At 39.1% G+C, this 16,061-nt stretch overlaps 2 protein-coding genes across 2 annotated transcripts in view; one reads left to right on the plus strand and one right to left on the minus strand.

Moving 5' to 3' along the window:
* The window catches only part of ZSWIM6 (zinc finger SWIM-type containing 6), a 193,952-nt gene that overhangs the window by 33,494 nt on the left and 144,397 nt on the right, over positions 1-16,061 (plus strand). The window lies entirely within an intron of this gene.
* Positions 2,971-4,684, minus strand: LOC121496974 (membrane-associated tyrosine- and threonine-specific cdc2-inhibitory kinase-like). Its single transcript, XM_041765917.1, has 2 exons — positions 4,569-4,684; positions 2,971-4,141 (listed from the first exon to the last, which is right to left on the minus strand). The coding sequence occupies exons 1-2, from the start codon at positions 4,682-4,684 to the stop codon at positions 3,136-3,138; spliced, it is 1,122 nt and encodes a 373-aa protein (XP_041621851.1). The 3' UTR covers positions 2,971-3,135.

A 16,061-nucleotide genomic window follows, 5' to 3' on the forward strand; every position in this document is an offset into this window, starting at 1 on the left:
ATTTTACACCCAACGTTTATTCTAATGAGGCTTTAGGAAATAGCTTATATCATGCTAAAGAAATTTACAGTTGGCACAGTGACTTAATGGTTGGTTAGTTGACTTGTGGGGATTATGCAGGGATGCGGGGGGACCCTAGCTGTGCTAGTAGCATGGACCTAAAAATACTGTGCTAATAATATGAACACTGCAGAGGTATAAGTCATTCTTGAGGGAAGCTCAAATATGTTTAAAGGTTATTAAAAGACACACTTCTGTTTAACATTTTAGTATTAACTTAGGAGCCAGTATTTTTTAAATGGCCTGTAAAGCTTATTTTCTAATTCAGAAGCACAATAGCACATTGTTTAACCTTTGGACTATCCCACAACTGCTTCCAGATTTGAGGGGAACCTAATCTCAGAATTGCGGTTGGTGAGGTTTTTTTGCATTTTCATTTTTGAATATTAGGGTCACCTGTGTCAAAGATCTGAAAATTATGGTCCATCAGCTAAATCTGACCTGCCACCAGTTTTATATACCTTGTAAACTGAGAATGGCTTCTACATTATTTTAATAGTTGGGGGGGGGGGAGCAGGGAAAGAAGAATATTTTGTGACATGTGAAATTTAAATTTCAGAGTCCATAAATAAAATTTTATTGGAACACATCCGTGCTCATTATTTTACATATTGTCTGTGGCTGCTTCTGTGGTACAAGAGCAGAATTGAGTAGTTGCAACAGACTTATGGCCTGCAAAACATAAACTAGGAAAAGCCCTTTACAGAAAGTTTGCTCACCCATGGCCTATATATTTTCTAGCCTTTTGGAATGTAACATATTTTATCAATTTTATCAATGAACTTGATTTTTATTTTATTTTTTTTGAGAGAGAGTGCATGGGGGGAGGGGGCATAGGGAGCAGGGAGCAAGAATCCCAAGCAGGCTCCGTAGGGACCCTGTGGGGACCCCCGTGTGTGGGGCTCAGTCTCAGGACCCTAAGAGCTGACTGGACTGAAATTAAGAGTCAGATGCTTAACTGACTGAGCCATCCAGGTGTCCTGGTTATTTTAAAAGATTTCCAATGTGGAACATCATTTTCATAAACATAGGTAATAAGAAGGGTTTGGAGGTTAAAAACAGGTATTTGTTTCTATATAAATAGTTCCTAGACCAGCTTCTTGGGTAGGGAATGAATGACTTGCTGAATTTTGAGAAATGGCAGTTAAAGTGCTATGACACAGAAATACAGCAGTGCTGAATATAGTTACTGTGATAAAAGTGGAATATTTTAAACTTTGTTTTGGATTTGACAGCTTCTATTTTTGAGGTATCTTAAATACATTTTGTATGATCCCCTACATTTCACCCCTCCCTTGTGTGCTTTTATTTTAATCTAGTGAAGATAGTCTCACAGTAAACAGTGTGATTGTATTCTCTTCTAACACTTAGTGGTTTTTGATACTTAAGTTTGTCTAATGGGCCCATCACTAAAAGTTGGAGCCATTTCTCTCTACTGCCTTGCTTTAGAGACCATGTGCACACAGCACTGGGTTGAGGTGGAGAAAAGTTGTTGTGTCAAGCCCCTCACCCCCCCCCCCCCCCCCCAATATCTGGCAGTCGCCCCAGGCAGACAGATGTGTCTGAGATGAGGGAGTTTTCTAGATGACTTAGTTCCTCTCCAGTACAGCACCTCAGACCCCAAGCCCTATCTTACATTAGCTGTCACCTCTAATCTCCCCTGGCCCTTAGCCAAAGGAAAAGGGTTGTTTATGCTTTTGAGGACGGTTTCGGGCAGTGCGGTGTCCTAGCCTGCAGCTGCCATCCCTCACTGTCTTGTGTATCTGATTTGATGTAATAGTAGCAGAGTCACATCCAGTGTGCAAGACCCTGCTCCTCTGTAGGTCTGAAACACACAGTATTCTTACACTCTTGAAAATTACAAAGAAGCAGAATAAGCAAAAACAGAACTCTAAAACCAGATGTTACAAAGCACTGAAGTTTTTCCTCTTAAATAATTATTAGGAGATCCTGAATCCTCTTTTACAACCTGGATATTCTTACTTAGAAATCATTTAGGGGCACCTGGGTGGCTCATGTGGTTGAGCTTGGTTCAACTCTTGGTTTCATCTTGGGTTGTGATCTCATGGCCATGGGATTGAGCCTTGTGTCAGGCTCCATGCTCAGCATGAATCTGAGATTCTCTGCCTTTCCTCTCCCTCTTCCTTTCTCCCTACTCTGTGTGTGTGTGCTCTCTCAAATAAATAATAATAAATTAAGTCTTAAATCATTTAAGAAAGTCTGGCTATTTAGCTTTCTAGTTTACAGTATATTTGAAGGAGGTGTAGAAGAGGGGAAGGGAGAAGGGGATGCGCACCCCATACAGGCCTCTTAGCAGCTCAAGAAAGTGATAGCTTGAGAAAGTTTAAAACCTTAAAAAAGAAAAAGAATTCAAGAACTCAGCAAAAGCATTTTGAGGCTGTTTGGTGTGGGACCAAAGCCCCAACCACCTCACTGTTCCTTGAAGGATCACTGTGTTATTGCTTACTGATTTTTGAGTCCTCTGTTTGAGCCAGTTCTGTTTATTAAGGCGTTACATGCTCTCCTCCTAACAGCGCATGATGCAAGAGTGGTTTTATCAGCCCTTATGTTCATTTTGTAGCCAAGAAAATGAGAGATTTTCTCTAGCTTTTCCAAGACTCATTAAGCACGGAAGCTAGGATTTGAACCTAGGTAGTCGGATTCCGGAGTTCATGCCTTTCCCATAATCTCCAGTCCCCAGAAGACGACAGGCAGAGCACGGACAGTTATAATGTAGTGGTTAGACTTTCCAGCTTCAAATTCCAGTTCGGATACTTTCTGACTTATTAACAATGTTCATTGCCTCCATTTCTATATTTATAAAATACTACAGTAGATACTTTTCATTTTTTTAAAAGATTTTATCTGTTTATTCATGAGAGACCCAGAGAGAGGCAGAGACATAGGTCCCCTTGGGGATCCAGGATTTTTTTTTCCCCCAAGATTCAAATATATTTTGTTAGACATGGGTAGGCAGGAGGCACCAGTGGAGTTCCCAGAGGGAACCCCGCCTCCAGGAGGATTGGGGGGGGGGTGTGGCTAAAAGGTTAAAAGCGCCAAGGCTGGCTTGTGGACTCAGCCTGGGCCCAGTGAGTCCTCAAACAGACTGAGAAGGTTCTGAGGTTTGAAGGAGGGGAAGGAGCCCCTAGGGGGCTCGGAGTCAATGTCACTCAGGTCCAGAGCATCCCTCAGTGTGTGCCTGTTCTGGGGGGCGGGGGAGCCACTGCGGGGGGTGGAGGTGTTCCCAGTAGCCCTGGCCAGGACAGCCTCTGCAGAGAGTGAGAGCCCCATGCTGTCATCATCCCAGCTGCTGGAGAGGCTGCTGTCCAAGATGAGGATGCAGGGTGGGGAGCCAGGTGGGGTGGCTGGTGGGCTCGGCGGCAGCAGCCAGCTGACAGGGTGAGCCAATCCGTGCCAGAGCCAGCACAGCAAGGAAAGCAGGGCCTGCCACAGGGCCCACCCTCGGCTGAGGTACCACAGAATGCTCCAGGGCCGAGGCTGCCTGAGCATGGGCAGAGCCAGCAGGGCCTCAGCAGTGGCCTGCAGCTTGGGGTCAGGTTCCAGCATCATGGTGAAGACAGAGCGCAGCTTGAAAGATAGGCCAGCAGTGAACTCGGGGGGCAGATAGCTCTGGCGAAGCTGCTGCCAGCCCTCCCCACCGTGGGGCAGCTCCATGTTGCATGCCACTTCCAGGACGGTGAGACCCAGACTAAACACATCGGCCGCTGTCCCATAGGAGCCCTGCAGCAGCTCAGGGGCCATGTAATGGGGGTCTCCCTCCTGGGCCTCACCAGCTCCAGACGTACCCAGCTCAACCAGCAGCCCAAAGTCACCCAGCTTGCAACGGCCCCGGGGCCCCAGGAAGGTGTTGGCAGGCTTGATGTCAAGGTGGACCAGGCCTTCCAGGCCTGCATCACCACCTGCACCAAAGGCAGATCTCTGAGCCACCCAGGGGCCCCTACAGATTTTAAAGTTGTTTGTACTTACATCATAGGGTTGTTGTGAGGATTCAGTGGGACTTTGTATGTAAACAACCCAGTTATTTCTCGACAGCACATGTTGAGAGCTCAAAACACTATAGCTATAGTTTATATAAAATACAATTACTAATGATTCCCAGCAGATGCACCAGTAATCCTTTATATTTAAAAAGATAGATGTTTAATAAATTCTAGAAACATATTACTCACTTAAAATCTTTAAAAAGTGTTAATGCTTATTAAGAGGTCATCATTTATCAAAATAAGGATAATTGGCATTGCCATTTTAGATATTGAGATGTTTTGCTTGATGTAAACATTAGAAAAGAAGGGGGAAACAAAACCCTTGAGAGGTCTGTCTTTGATTTTCCTTTATGATGTTCACTCCTGAACTTTTAAATAAATCCTTAAAAAAAAGTCTGGGCTTTCGCTCAGTAGGAGGCTTACCTTTTTAATTACCAGTTTGCCTTTTGGGTAAAGAACTGTGGGTTTTCTATTATGTGTGTCAGTAGATGAAACAACTCTTACTGCTGGCTGGCTACCAAGAAAGGATGTATATCTGGGATGTCATCATAAAGTTTCCCTTTGATCACATTGCCTGCACAAGATGCAAGTTGGCTAGCTCTCTGAGGGAGCTCTGGCATGGAGCGGAGAGGCAGGCAAGAGTGTCCTTCACTCCAAAGTGTACTTTCTGCTTTGCCATATAATAGCTGTGTGAGCTTTGGGAAATCACTTAAGCTTTCTGAGCCTCAGTTTCATCATCTAATACCTGCCTTGCTTAACTTAAAAGGCTGATTGGAATGCCAGATGGCGTATAATGTGAGAAGGAAGCACCTTGAGAGAGCGCTATAAAGAAAGGTCTAGATACATTTTAGCTATCCGATAATATTCTATATATGGTGACTTTTTAAAGCTTTTAAATGCTGTACCAATGTCTGTTGGTGGTTTTAGCGATACGGCATCTCTTCCTTGGGTACTGGATATAGATCCCTGTATTCTAAGATCTGAAGACCCAGTGGTTTTAGTAATAAATGTGGCAGTTCTTGGGGAGCTAAATCTCTCATTCCCCATTGAATTTATCTCATACAACAATCAAAAGGTCTTTGGGCATAGGTAAGTGAAAGTGTAAGTTACTGTTGCAGAAGGAAATAATTTCATCATTGGATTAAACTTTATTAAATGAGCATTCTGTATTAACCACCATTTTATATAGTACATGAAAGAGACAGTTCTCAAAGTCTCTTGTAATAAATGTGTTCATTTATGGTTGGCTAGAACTGAGTCTTCCTCATGTCAGGTTTAGGTGACGTGGAGGTTTGGCTGAAATTTTTGGTTTAGTGTTTTGGGTGGCACATCCAGTTATTTCAGAAATGTTTTAATACTATACATAGGTGTCTTTGGATTCGGACAGCCTATGTGCTTATGTGATTTGTGATTATCCTGACTTAGGGGACATTAGATTTTCCCCTCCTCAAGCATAGCTCTGTATGCTTGTGCAAGCACCAGCCACCCTGCTAAATTAAGATAAAATTCCTGTGGTCTCAGGAACTGCCAGTCTAGTAGAGGAGACATTATTAAGATTTAAAATATTGTTAAAAAATAAATAAAATACTGTTAAATACGGTTTTTATCTAATGAAGTTAATTCTTTCTTAGTGTAAGTACTTCTTTTCCAGCAAAGATTTTGCTAAGTATTTAGGATGTCAGTTATTACAAAACCAAACCAAACCAAAAAAACCCACCAAACCAAAGTAAAACATGGACAGACTAGCATAAATCAGATAATAAAACACACCGGCTTAAAATTCAAATGGCTTTCCTACTGCATTTAAAGTAAAATTACTAGCGAAATAACTTCTAAGGCCCTAAGTAAGCTCACAATCAGCCGTTTTTTGCAAACTCTGTACAGTGGAACTTGGATCATATGTAACAATGTAGCTGAGGCATCTTTATTGTACATTTTCAGTTTTGGGAGAAGAATTTAAAGAACACTTCGATTTCTGTTCTTATATTGTAAATTTGCAAAAGGTCTGTGGATCACCCATTTTTCAAAGCTTTATTAAAATAATAGAAGTAATTAAACTGCATTTTGGAATTTTTGTAAGATAGCGGGGAAGAAAATTCCGTACCATCACATTGACCAGCCGTACTCAGCTTTAGTGTTTTTCTTTTTTTGTATTTTTCTGTGCATTAAAAAGGGTTTCCATCTAATGCACATTTTTGTATCCAGCTCTTTTTGTGTCTATGCAGCAAGGACCCCCTTCTACTCTGTCCATATTTTAATTTTTTCCCCCCTTGGAGTGGGACACAAAGATAGACACAAAGATGCTTTTCGGACAATTATTCTTAAAATGAAAACTTGGAAAAAATTAGAATTTTAGAAAAAGCTCTAAAAGTGGACTTTTAGGAGAAGAAACTGGACCAAAGGGCATGTGGATGTTTTTACGGCTTTTTTGTGCATATTGCCCAATTCCTTGCCAGTTTCACACCTCAGTTACCAGTTCTAGATATTACTGTGGTTGTATATTTTTACCAATTTTGCAAGTTATCAAGTTTGCCCAAAGCAAGTTACTACCTATTGTTTTAATGTGAAAATTTCGGGTTACTCAGGAAGTTAAATATTTTCCGATAAGTTTGCTTATTTGTCACATTTCCTATTTCATGAATTTTATTCTTATCCTCTTCACGTGTTGATTAAGATTGAATAAAGGGGCACAGTGGTGGAGAGCATGAACTCTGGAGACAAATGTCACCTGCCTTCAAGAGTCAGCAGTGTTGGGCAGGTGCTATCATCTTGCCAAGATTTTAGTTGCCCATTTTGGACATTTGGAAGATTTTTTTAATTTTTAGGAATTTAAATGATTTTCCATTGTGATTTCTTCTCTGAATATAGGGAATATTTTTCACCTTTCCAGAAGTTTAAAACTTATTTCTGTTTTTGTTCTCCTTTAAAAAATTATTTTATCTTTTACCAAAATTTTATATTTTCAGCCCTTATAAATAAAGTTTCTCCCATTTGAAATTTTGAAATTGGCACTGTATTTGTAGTACAGCTAAATGTCCAGAAGTTTGTTAATGTGTTCACTTAAGTCACTTTTATTTTAGAAAAGAACCAGATCAGAGAACCAGAATTTTATTAGCTGTATCAGCTACTGTATCAGCTAATGTTTGATATGGTGATTTGTTAAATTTTGAGTATTAAAAACACTTTTATTGGTTCAGGAGTATTTGGTGAGATATTTCTCTTTGATTTTTTTTTTTTTTTCCTGAAGGTGGGTTTTATATAGGAATCTGTACTTCAGAAACACGTGGCCTTGTGTAGTGTTCAGGGAGCAATTAGGAGGGCAATATGTTAAATCTCTTGCCTCAAGGCAAAACCATTAGTTGTGCTGTGTATGAGCCTCAAGGGGTGTAAATAACCAAACCATTCATGAAATCATCAGTTTCCTTTTATTTCAAGGCATCTGTAAAACCTTTAATCTGTGGAAGAATCAGAGGAAGTTGACCTATTGGGTTTACAGATTATTTTCCTTCGTGTGATTATTTTGAGTACTGGTTGAACATAGGGAATATATATAAACTTTTACTTCCATTACTCTTTTGTTGCAAACATCCTAAAGTTCTGTTAAAATTTAAATGTAAGCAGACCTCTCTTACGAACTCTATTGTGTCTGCATAAAAGATTTTTGGATTGATTTTTTTTTTCTTTTTTAGAGATTTATTGTTGATATTTTTTGTTGATATATGAGACCTTTAGGAGCAAATAAATTCCATTTTTTGATGGCTAATATTTCTCACTACCTTAAAGACAGACCATCCCCAGAAATGAGCAGCAATCCAAGCTGTTTCCTTTGTTAATTTGGAGGCATTATGGAAAGGAAGGAATATTCTTTTTTCCTTATTACCATTGTGCATACACAGGGAAGACTTACTACTGTTGTTGAAACACAGGGAAGACTTTTCCACCTTAAAAGAAAATTGTCCTTTGGGGTGCCTGGTGACTCAGTCAGTTAAGCCTCTGGTTTGGCTCAGGTAAAGATCTCTGGGTCCTGTGATCGAACCCCGCGTCAGGTGGTCTGCTCAGCACTGAGTCGGCTTGTCTCTCTCCCTCTGCTCTTTTCCCCCTCTGCCCCTGCCCCACCCTGGAATAAATACATAAAATCTTAAAAAAAATCTCCTTTGACACTCAGCCTTCCCACTTCATTCTTTCCATCAGTAACTTCTTTGTTTTTTTTTTTTTTTTTTTTTTTTTTACATGTCCAGATTTCTTAAAAGAGTGATAACGTTCCCATTGCTTCACCTCCTACTTCTTTCTTCAGTCCTTTACACTCTGGTCTTTGTCCCATCACTCCACCCAAGCTGTAGTTGTTAAGAATACCAGTATAACTAAATGCAATGGACTCTTCTCATTCTTTATTCTTTTTTTTTTTTTTTTTAAGATTTTATTCATTTATTGTTGAGAGACACACAGCAAGAGAGAGAGAGGCAGAGACACAGGCAGGAGCAGGCTTCATGCAGGGAGCTCAACACAGGACTTGATCCTGGGTCCCCAGGATCACACCCTGGGCTGAAGGTGGCACTAAACCGCTGAGCCACCCGGGCTGCCTCACTTTATCCTTTTTGACAGCTGAACAACACCCACTGAAGCTGGCCTGACTGCTCTTTCTTGTAACATAGTCTTTATTTGACTTTTATAAATCTAAGCCCTCCTGGTTTCCTCTTGCCTCTCTGGTTAACTCCACTCCTCTTTGCTGGGTCGCCTTCTACCTCTCTTTTTGGGCCCTTTTCCTACTCTTACCTACCTACTCTCAAAACTACACATACCTGCTTGAAATGTTTATTCTCATGAGTCTAGTCTGTTTACTGGATGTCTTTACTTCCTAAGTCATCAGTGTCTTACCTTTTTTTTTTTTTAAAGATTTATTTATTTATTTATTCAGAGAGAGCGAAAGAGAGGCAGAGACACAGGCAGAGAGAGAAGCAGGCTCCATGCAGGGAGCCCGACGTGGGACTTGATCCCGGGTCTCCAGGATCACACCGCAGGCTGCAGGCGGCACTAAACCGCTGTGCCACCGGGGCTGCCTCATGTCTTACCATTTTTAACTCTTCAGTATCTCTAAAACAAATCCTTTCTTCATCACTACTGCTACTACCCTAAGTCCAACCATTACCGGTCTGGTTCATTGCTATAGCTTTTCTGTCTTCCTGTGCCATACTACAGATAGCCCATCCTCTATACTGTATGCAGATAATTTTTAAAAAGCAGCTATGGTCAATATTTTTTGTGTATTTAAATTTCTTTAAGGCACAGTCTAAAATTCTTAACTATTGTCTTTAAGGCTCTTTGTGATCAGGCCCTGCATACATCTTTAATCTTATATCTTGTTCCCCCCACCTTTCAGCAGAGAGAACATGTTTCTCTTTTGATTTCTAAGATTTGTAGCATTAAAATTTCAGGATATAGTAGAAATGAATATTTTGGTTTTAAAATACTGCTTATACAATTATTCTTCATTTTTATGTATTTTTCATGTTTAGGCATATGCATATGTATATCAAATGAGATAGTGTATGTCAAGGTGTTTATAATTTTGTAAATGTTAATATAAAATACTGTTTCTCTCAACTTTTTGCTCCCATCCATCATTACTTTTGCTTCCAACTACATGATGGTAAAAGATATATGTACATCTGGTAACAATTCCATAGGAATGCTGGGGTAGAATAGACATGATTTTCCAATTTAGAGTGTCCTTTGAATGGGAAATTAGGAAACAGTCCATAAAATAAACCATTATGATAGGAGTGATAGGTTTTGAAGAAAAGATTGCTTAGAACCTGGTCTGGATCATCTGTAGAGGTCTTTTTCAGGTCTTTACACTTGTGTCTTCAGCTTCCATGTTAAGAAAACATGTGACCATGGAATAATTTCCTATATATGTTTAATTTATGGATAAACTCCATGAATGTGCTATTTTAGCAGTACTTCTGGCATTCATACATTTTTCATATAACCCTTGTGTCTGTAGAAGGAAGGTTAATGCCAGACACCACCAATACCTGTGAAGACGACCATTATCTTGTGATTGGGGACATGCTAATATGAAATATGAATGCTTTAACTAAGTCTCAAATCACACCATTAGTACTCAGTGGAACAAAATCGCCAGCTATTGGGGTGGTTTCTTAAAAGTAAATAAGCTCCCTAACTTTGTCTGTAAATTAGAAGTAACCCCCCAAAAAAATTCTAACGGGACTTTTTTTAACTTGATGAACAAATGCTAAAATTAATATAGAAACATGCATACAATAATGGCCAGGAACATCCTAAAAAAGAAAAGTAATGAGAGATGGAACCAGCCCTAGAAGATGTTGAAAGATATTATTTAGCCACATTAATTAAAACCGTGTGGTGAAGGCACATGTATAGATCTACAGATCAATGAAATAAAATAGGAGTACAGGAAAGAGACCCCAAAACACACAGGACATGATAAAATTGGCATCTCAAATCAGTGATGAAATTTATTCAGTAAATGGTGTTGGCATACCTGGGGAGCCAACTGGAAAAGAAAATAAAATGGAATCTATAATACATACTTTGACCGGAATGAATTTTAAGTGGATCATGCTTTAAATGTAAAAAGCAAAGTTACAAAAGAAATAGAAGTAAATAAGAGAGAAATTTTTTACAATTTAGAATGAAGAGGGTTTTTCCAACTTTATAACTCTGAGGCAATAGAAGAAAAGGAAAAGGTAAGTTAGACTTTATTAAAAAAAAAAAGAGTGTTTCTGCATATTAAAAACTAACACAGGCAGGATCAAAAGATCATTTAACTCACCAAAGATTAGAGGCAAATTTTCTTAATATGTAAAATTTTTCTACACATCAATAAGAAAAAGACCAACAATTCAGTAGAAAAATGAGCAAAGGGATGTATGGGGATTTTACATAAATGAGTTACAGATGGCACTAAATATAAAGGTGTTCATTTTATGGGAAATACAAATTAAAAGTGTGTTAGGTACCACTTTAAATAACTCCCATCACATTGGTAAAATAAAAATTTAACACACTGTTAGCATAGGTGTGGAGAAAGACGCTCATAGGTTGCTGGTGGGATTATGAATTGGGACACTATTTATTGAGGATAATTTGACAGCATACGTTAGAATTATAAATGTACAGCCTTCATTGACCCAACAGTTCTGTATCCAGGAATTTAGCTTATGCTAAATTGAAATGAAGTAGTGTATTCAAGCATTGTTTATAGTAGCAAAACATTGGAAACAACCTGAATGTTCATTATAGAAGACTGGCTAAATAAATTAATGGTCCATCCACCTAATGGAATATTGTGCAGTTGTAAAAAAGAATGAGGAAAACTGTACTGATGCGGAGTAATGTAGGTATTTGTTAAATGAAAAAAAAAAGATGTAAAATGGTGTGGGTTATGCTGCCATTTTAATAGAGGGGAGAATAAAAATATACCAGCATTTATGTTGCTTGTATGTATGTGCATGCAGCATCTTTGGAAGGATTCACAAGAAACCATTAAGTGTCCTTGAGAGAAGCTGGGGGGCAAGCACATGCTTTCAATATTTTTTCAATTTTACGTCATAATAAAAATCAAATAAAAATTAGAAAAGTAGATGTAGAACAGTTGAGAAGTTAACATTGTATCTTCAGTTTATCAATTCAGAAATGTTATTTCTTGTTATAATTTCTTGGGTTAGACCTTGTGAAGGAATTCTTTTTCTGTCTGGCGAATTCTTTTTCTGTCTGACCTTTTGGATTTGTGAAGTGTGTTTTATTGCTTCTTTTTTCTTTTAAATCTCTATGGTCTAAACGACTGCACAGAAGTATACTGTCCTCTTAAAATTGTAAGGATTTACTTGTGGTCGAGTAATGCATTGCCTTTTACATTTTCATTTTTCCAGAAGGTCCTTTGACTTGTTTTGAGTTGGTTACTGTATGAAGACAAAAATAATTTGATACCACAAAAAATGGAAACTTTTTTTTCCTACTATATGTCTGAGAAACCGCTCTTTTAGGGATTTTTCATTTTCATTGGTGTTTGCCTTGTGAGGGATATCTTTGAGAAATAGATTTTATTTGGACCCACCCTTGTTGAATATCAAGTAAACGCTAGAACAAAGCAATATGAACCTTCCTATATACAATATTTTCCCAAGAAAATAAATGTCCCCCTACAAAAAATTTTCCACTCTGGTGATACACCAAACATGAAAGGATGATTAGCTGCATCTTGATGTTATTAGCATGTCCTGGTCCTACAGCAGGTAGGAGATCCAGTTATTGCTACTCAAAAAGAACTAAAAGTAGGGGTACACTTTGAAAAAGGACTCTTAGCAACACAAATGTCAAGTTACATCTGATAGCAAACAAAACTGTCAAGCCCCTTTTGTGTGATGTTTAAGATGAAACGATGGCTTTGTTTGTTCTTTGATTATTTTTAAAGATTTTATTTATTTACTCATGAGAAACACACAGAGAGAGGCAGAGACATAGACAGAGGGAGAAGCAGGCTCCCTGTGGGGAGCCTGATGTGGGACTTGATCCCAGGGTCCTGGGATCCCACGCCCTGAGCTGAAGGCAGATGCTCAACCACTGAGCCACCAGGCATCTCTATTCTTTATGATTTTAAATAGCTTTGGAACTATTTTGTTCTGTTTATCACTATCCTCACACTAGATTTTGTAGAGCTTTAAATGATTCCCAGCATTTGGACATCCAGTAAGCAGTTAAATCTCCTCGTAAAAGTAGAGCTCCAGAAAAATGTTCCTAACAGCATCTGTAGGATGGTTTTCCTACTATATATAAAACTAATTTTTGAAAATACTAGTACTGTAATATCCATTTCCAGCTTTTAGGACTTCAGATCTTGACAAAACCAAGGATATGGAGTGTATTGCATCAGGAGTCCTTTCTGGGTGGAAGTGCAGGAAATGCTGAGCTGGCTAGGATTTTCTGGCACTTAGTAGGTACTGAATATTTGTTTATTGGAACATGTTGGCTGGAAACCAGGGAGATATACCTCTCTGCACTGACCATAAGTCTTCTTCAGTGTTGACTTTTGTTCCCTTTGGTTTTTGTGCCGGCAATAACCAGTCCCTACTTTAGAATAACCACCACAAGCACAAACTCTTTCGTGTGTTCATAAACACCTTCTACTGCTCCTTATGGAGTGAGTCATTGCAGGATTTAATATGTAAAGAATACCATTGCAATTTTTTTTTAAAGTGAAAATCCTCTCCAGAATTTTCTTTTGTGAATGATACGGAGTTTATTTAGAGTTAGGTACACATGTCTTGGACAAAGAGCTCAAAGTAACTAACATTGTGATGGATGTCATGGCTTCATCTTAAAGCATGAAGGAAGGCACACACATGCCTCAGTGGTGAACAGACAGTTGCTGCAGTTTATTTTGTTCTAGTCTGTGACATGTGGCCTCTTGGCTGTGGAATACCAGCATACAGTGTATTATGTCTTTGATCATCAGAGTAATATATTTTTCCCTGTTGTGCAGCTGGAAACTGCATATAGCAAATGAGTGCCATGAGAAGGACTGTTTTTCTTTAGCAGTTGAGGCATCGCTGCAGTGTGGAGTGAGTAGATCTCTCCATCACAGTGTATTATGTAGTTTACTGCTAAATAAATGCAATACAATTCATTCCAAATAAATGTAAAATTTAGTAGGGCTTTTCATGGAGAAGTGGAATGCAGATATCTTTCTCCATATAACAGATGAAGTTGGTTATAACTAACATGTGTTACACCAGTAAAGGTCCACCTGCTAAACTTTTTGTTCTTTGTTGAGGGAAAGAAAGTAGAGTGATACAGATATGCTTAGGAAAATGAGAACTGGAATGCAGGCCAAAAGCTGCTCTGTTCCAGATGAATGCAGCCAAGACTAAGTAGCATCTTGTTTATTTGATAGACAAGGGTGTCTGGTGGTGGTTGGTCCTGCTTGCTCTCTTACGTACCTTCTCCTTCACTCTGCCTAGAGTTAGCAGTCCTTTGGTGATAAAAATAGCCAGAATATACAGCTGTATTTTGGAGCTGAAAGAGATATAATCCTTTTCCACCTCAACTCTTCTCTGATATTTTTGCAAAGGGATTATGTGAGTACTCTACTGCCCTTGCCTTTGACACTCCCATCAGCATCGATAATCTTGAGATGTGTTTTTTATTTGTGATTAGGTACTTTCATATAGTTACACAGCAGATAGTGACAAAATTAACTGGACTCTAAGAGAGGTAACAATTCTCTCTTTCTCTAGCATTTTTCCCCCCAGTTTCCTAAAAGTATTATACCAAATGCAGTAAAGTTAGGATGCCTTCTGTGAAGAAATTTAATGTTTGGGGTTGGTGAGGGGGTAAATAGGAAGTTAAAGAGCTAATTTGCAATGAACTGAAATAGAGGGTATCCAAAAGCAAGAGAGAGAGCACAAGCCAGGGGAGGAGAGGCAGAGGGAGAGGGAGAAGCAGGCTCCCAGAGCCCGATGCGGGGCCGGATCCCAGGACCCTGGAATCATGACCCAAGTCGAAGGCAGATATATAACCAGCTGAGCCACCCAGGCGCCCTGATAGACTTATTTTTAAACAGCATACTGGTTTTACTTTCAAATAACATGCTCAGTATAATTTCTTTAACCTCGAAACACCTTTCTGGAGGTTTTCCTCCAGGCAAAGATTCTCTAAATTCAAAGCTATGGATGCAGTTCTTAATCTGAAATAAGTAAGTAAATAGTGTATCCAAAATGGACACACAGGGAAAATAATGTGCTTACTGATTGAGACTATTATTTGAAAGTATAATTTAGTTTTATAATGTAAGAATGAGTTTATCTTATTTTTAAAAAGTTTCAGATAACCTATATTTTGTTTCTGTTTAGAATTTTTTTCTTTTCAAGTTTGAAGCATAGTGCTCAAATAACTACAGTCAGCAGAGAGACTAGGCAGCTGAGGAGTGTCACCTCCCCATTAGGTTAAAGATCTGGGCAGCTTGGAACTGCACCTTCAGCTTTGGGAGGTGGGGGAATGGTGACAGGCAGAGGATGGAGTTGGAGGGCAGTGTGGCTTTTTCACTCTAGCAGCTGGCTGTAGTCATAAGTGAAATCATGACCCTGTTTTGAGTAGGTGAAGGCCTGGAAAGGTTGATGACTAGCATAACAGTGTTATTGTAACATTTCTTCTTTTCATCTTGTACTTAATGATGTATAAGAATTTTTTCTTACACATGCCAGTGGCTTTTGGGACTGTTCAAGTAATATAATCATCTTACTTAGAAAACATGAAACAAATGCTAAAGTCCTTAGAAAGACTGATGGAAAAACTACCACTTTAATGATACTTAACAAAATTGCCAGGGCCACCTGGGTGGCTCAGTGGGTTAAGTGTCTACCTTTGGCTCATGTCATGATCCTGACGTCCTGCGGTTGAGCCTGCCTCAGGCTTCCTGCTCAGCAGACAGCCGCCTTCTCCCCGTCTACTCCTTCCCTTGCTTATGTGCGCTCTCTCTCTCTCTTCCTCTCTCGCTCACTTTCTCTCAGATAGATAAACAAACAAACAAATACATAAATAAAATTCTCTTAAAAATTTGCCAGATAGGGATCAGGTTTATACTGTTAAAATCTTGTTTTTGCTACAACAGAGAATCTCTGATCATTCTTGACAGAAAATCTTCCAAATGATAGTTTTTAGATCAAGTGTGGTAGTGAAAAGTGTACATAGCCCTGAGAGTCTAGGCAGGGAGGAAAGATTCACAAGGGTAAAAGAATACTACCACTCCAGCACAGCAGTTTGAACAGTTGCTTTACTGTTGTTCAGTTGAACATGAAGTCATGAGACAACAGGGTTTAAGAAATGTTAAGATTACAGGTGACCATTTTGGCCCTGATGGGTATTATTTCTCTTTGCTGGGAAGAAGCCCAAATATTGGTGGAGTGACTTTGAATTTAGATGGCATGTTGGAACCTTTGTGTCCCCAATACTGTT

This window comes from Vulpes lagopus, chromosome 8 (assembly GCF_018345385.1).
Source record: "Vulpes lagopus strain Blue_001 chromosome 8, ASM1834538v1, whole genome shotgun sequence".
Classification (NCBI taxonomy): Eukaryota; Metazoa; Chordata; class Mammalia; order Carnivora; family Canidae; genus Vulpes; species Vulpes lagopus.

Bases quoted from the DNA above. Each gene is read 5' to 3' on its own strand.
- LOC121496974 (XM_041765917.1), bottom strand. From the start codon at position 4,684: ATGCCAGAGCTCCCTCAGAGAGCTAGCCAACTTGCATCTTGTGCAGGC. The intron at 4,142-4,568 runs GTAAGAGTTGTT...TATAAACTATAG, and splicing joins TTCTTGGTAGCCAGCCAGCA to CTATAGTGTTTTGAGCTCTC.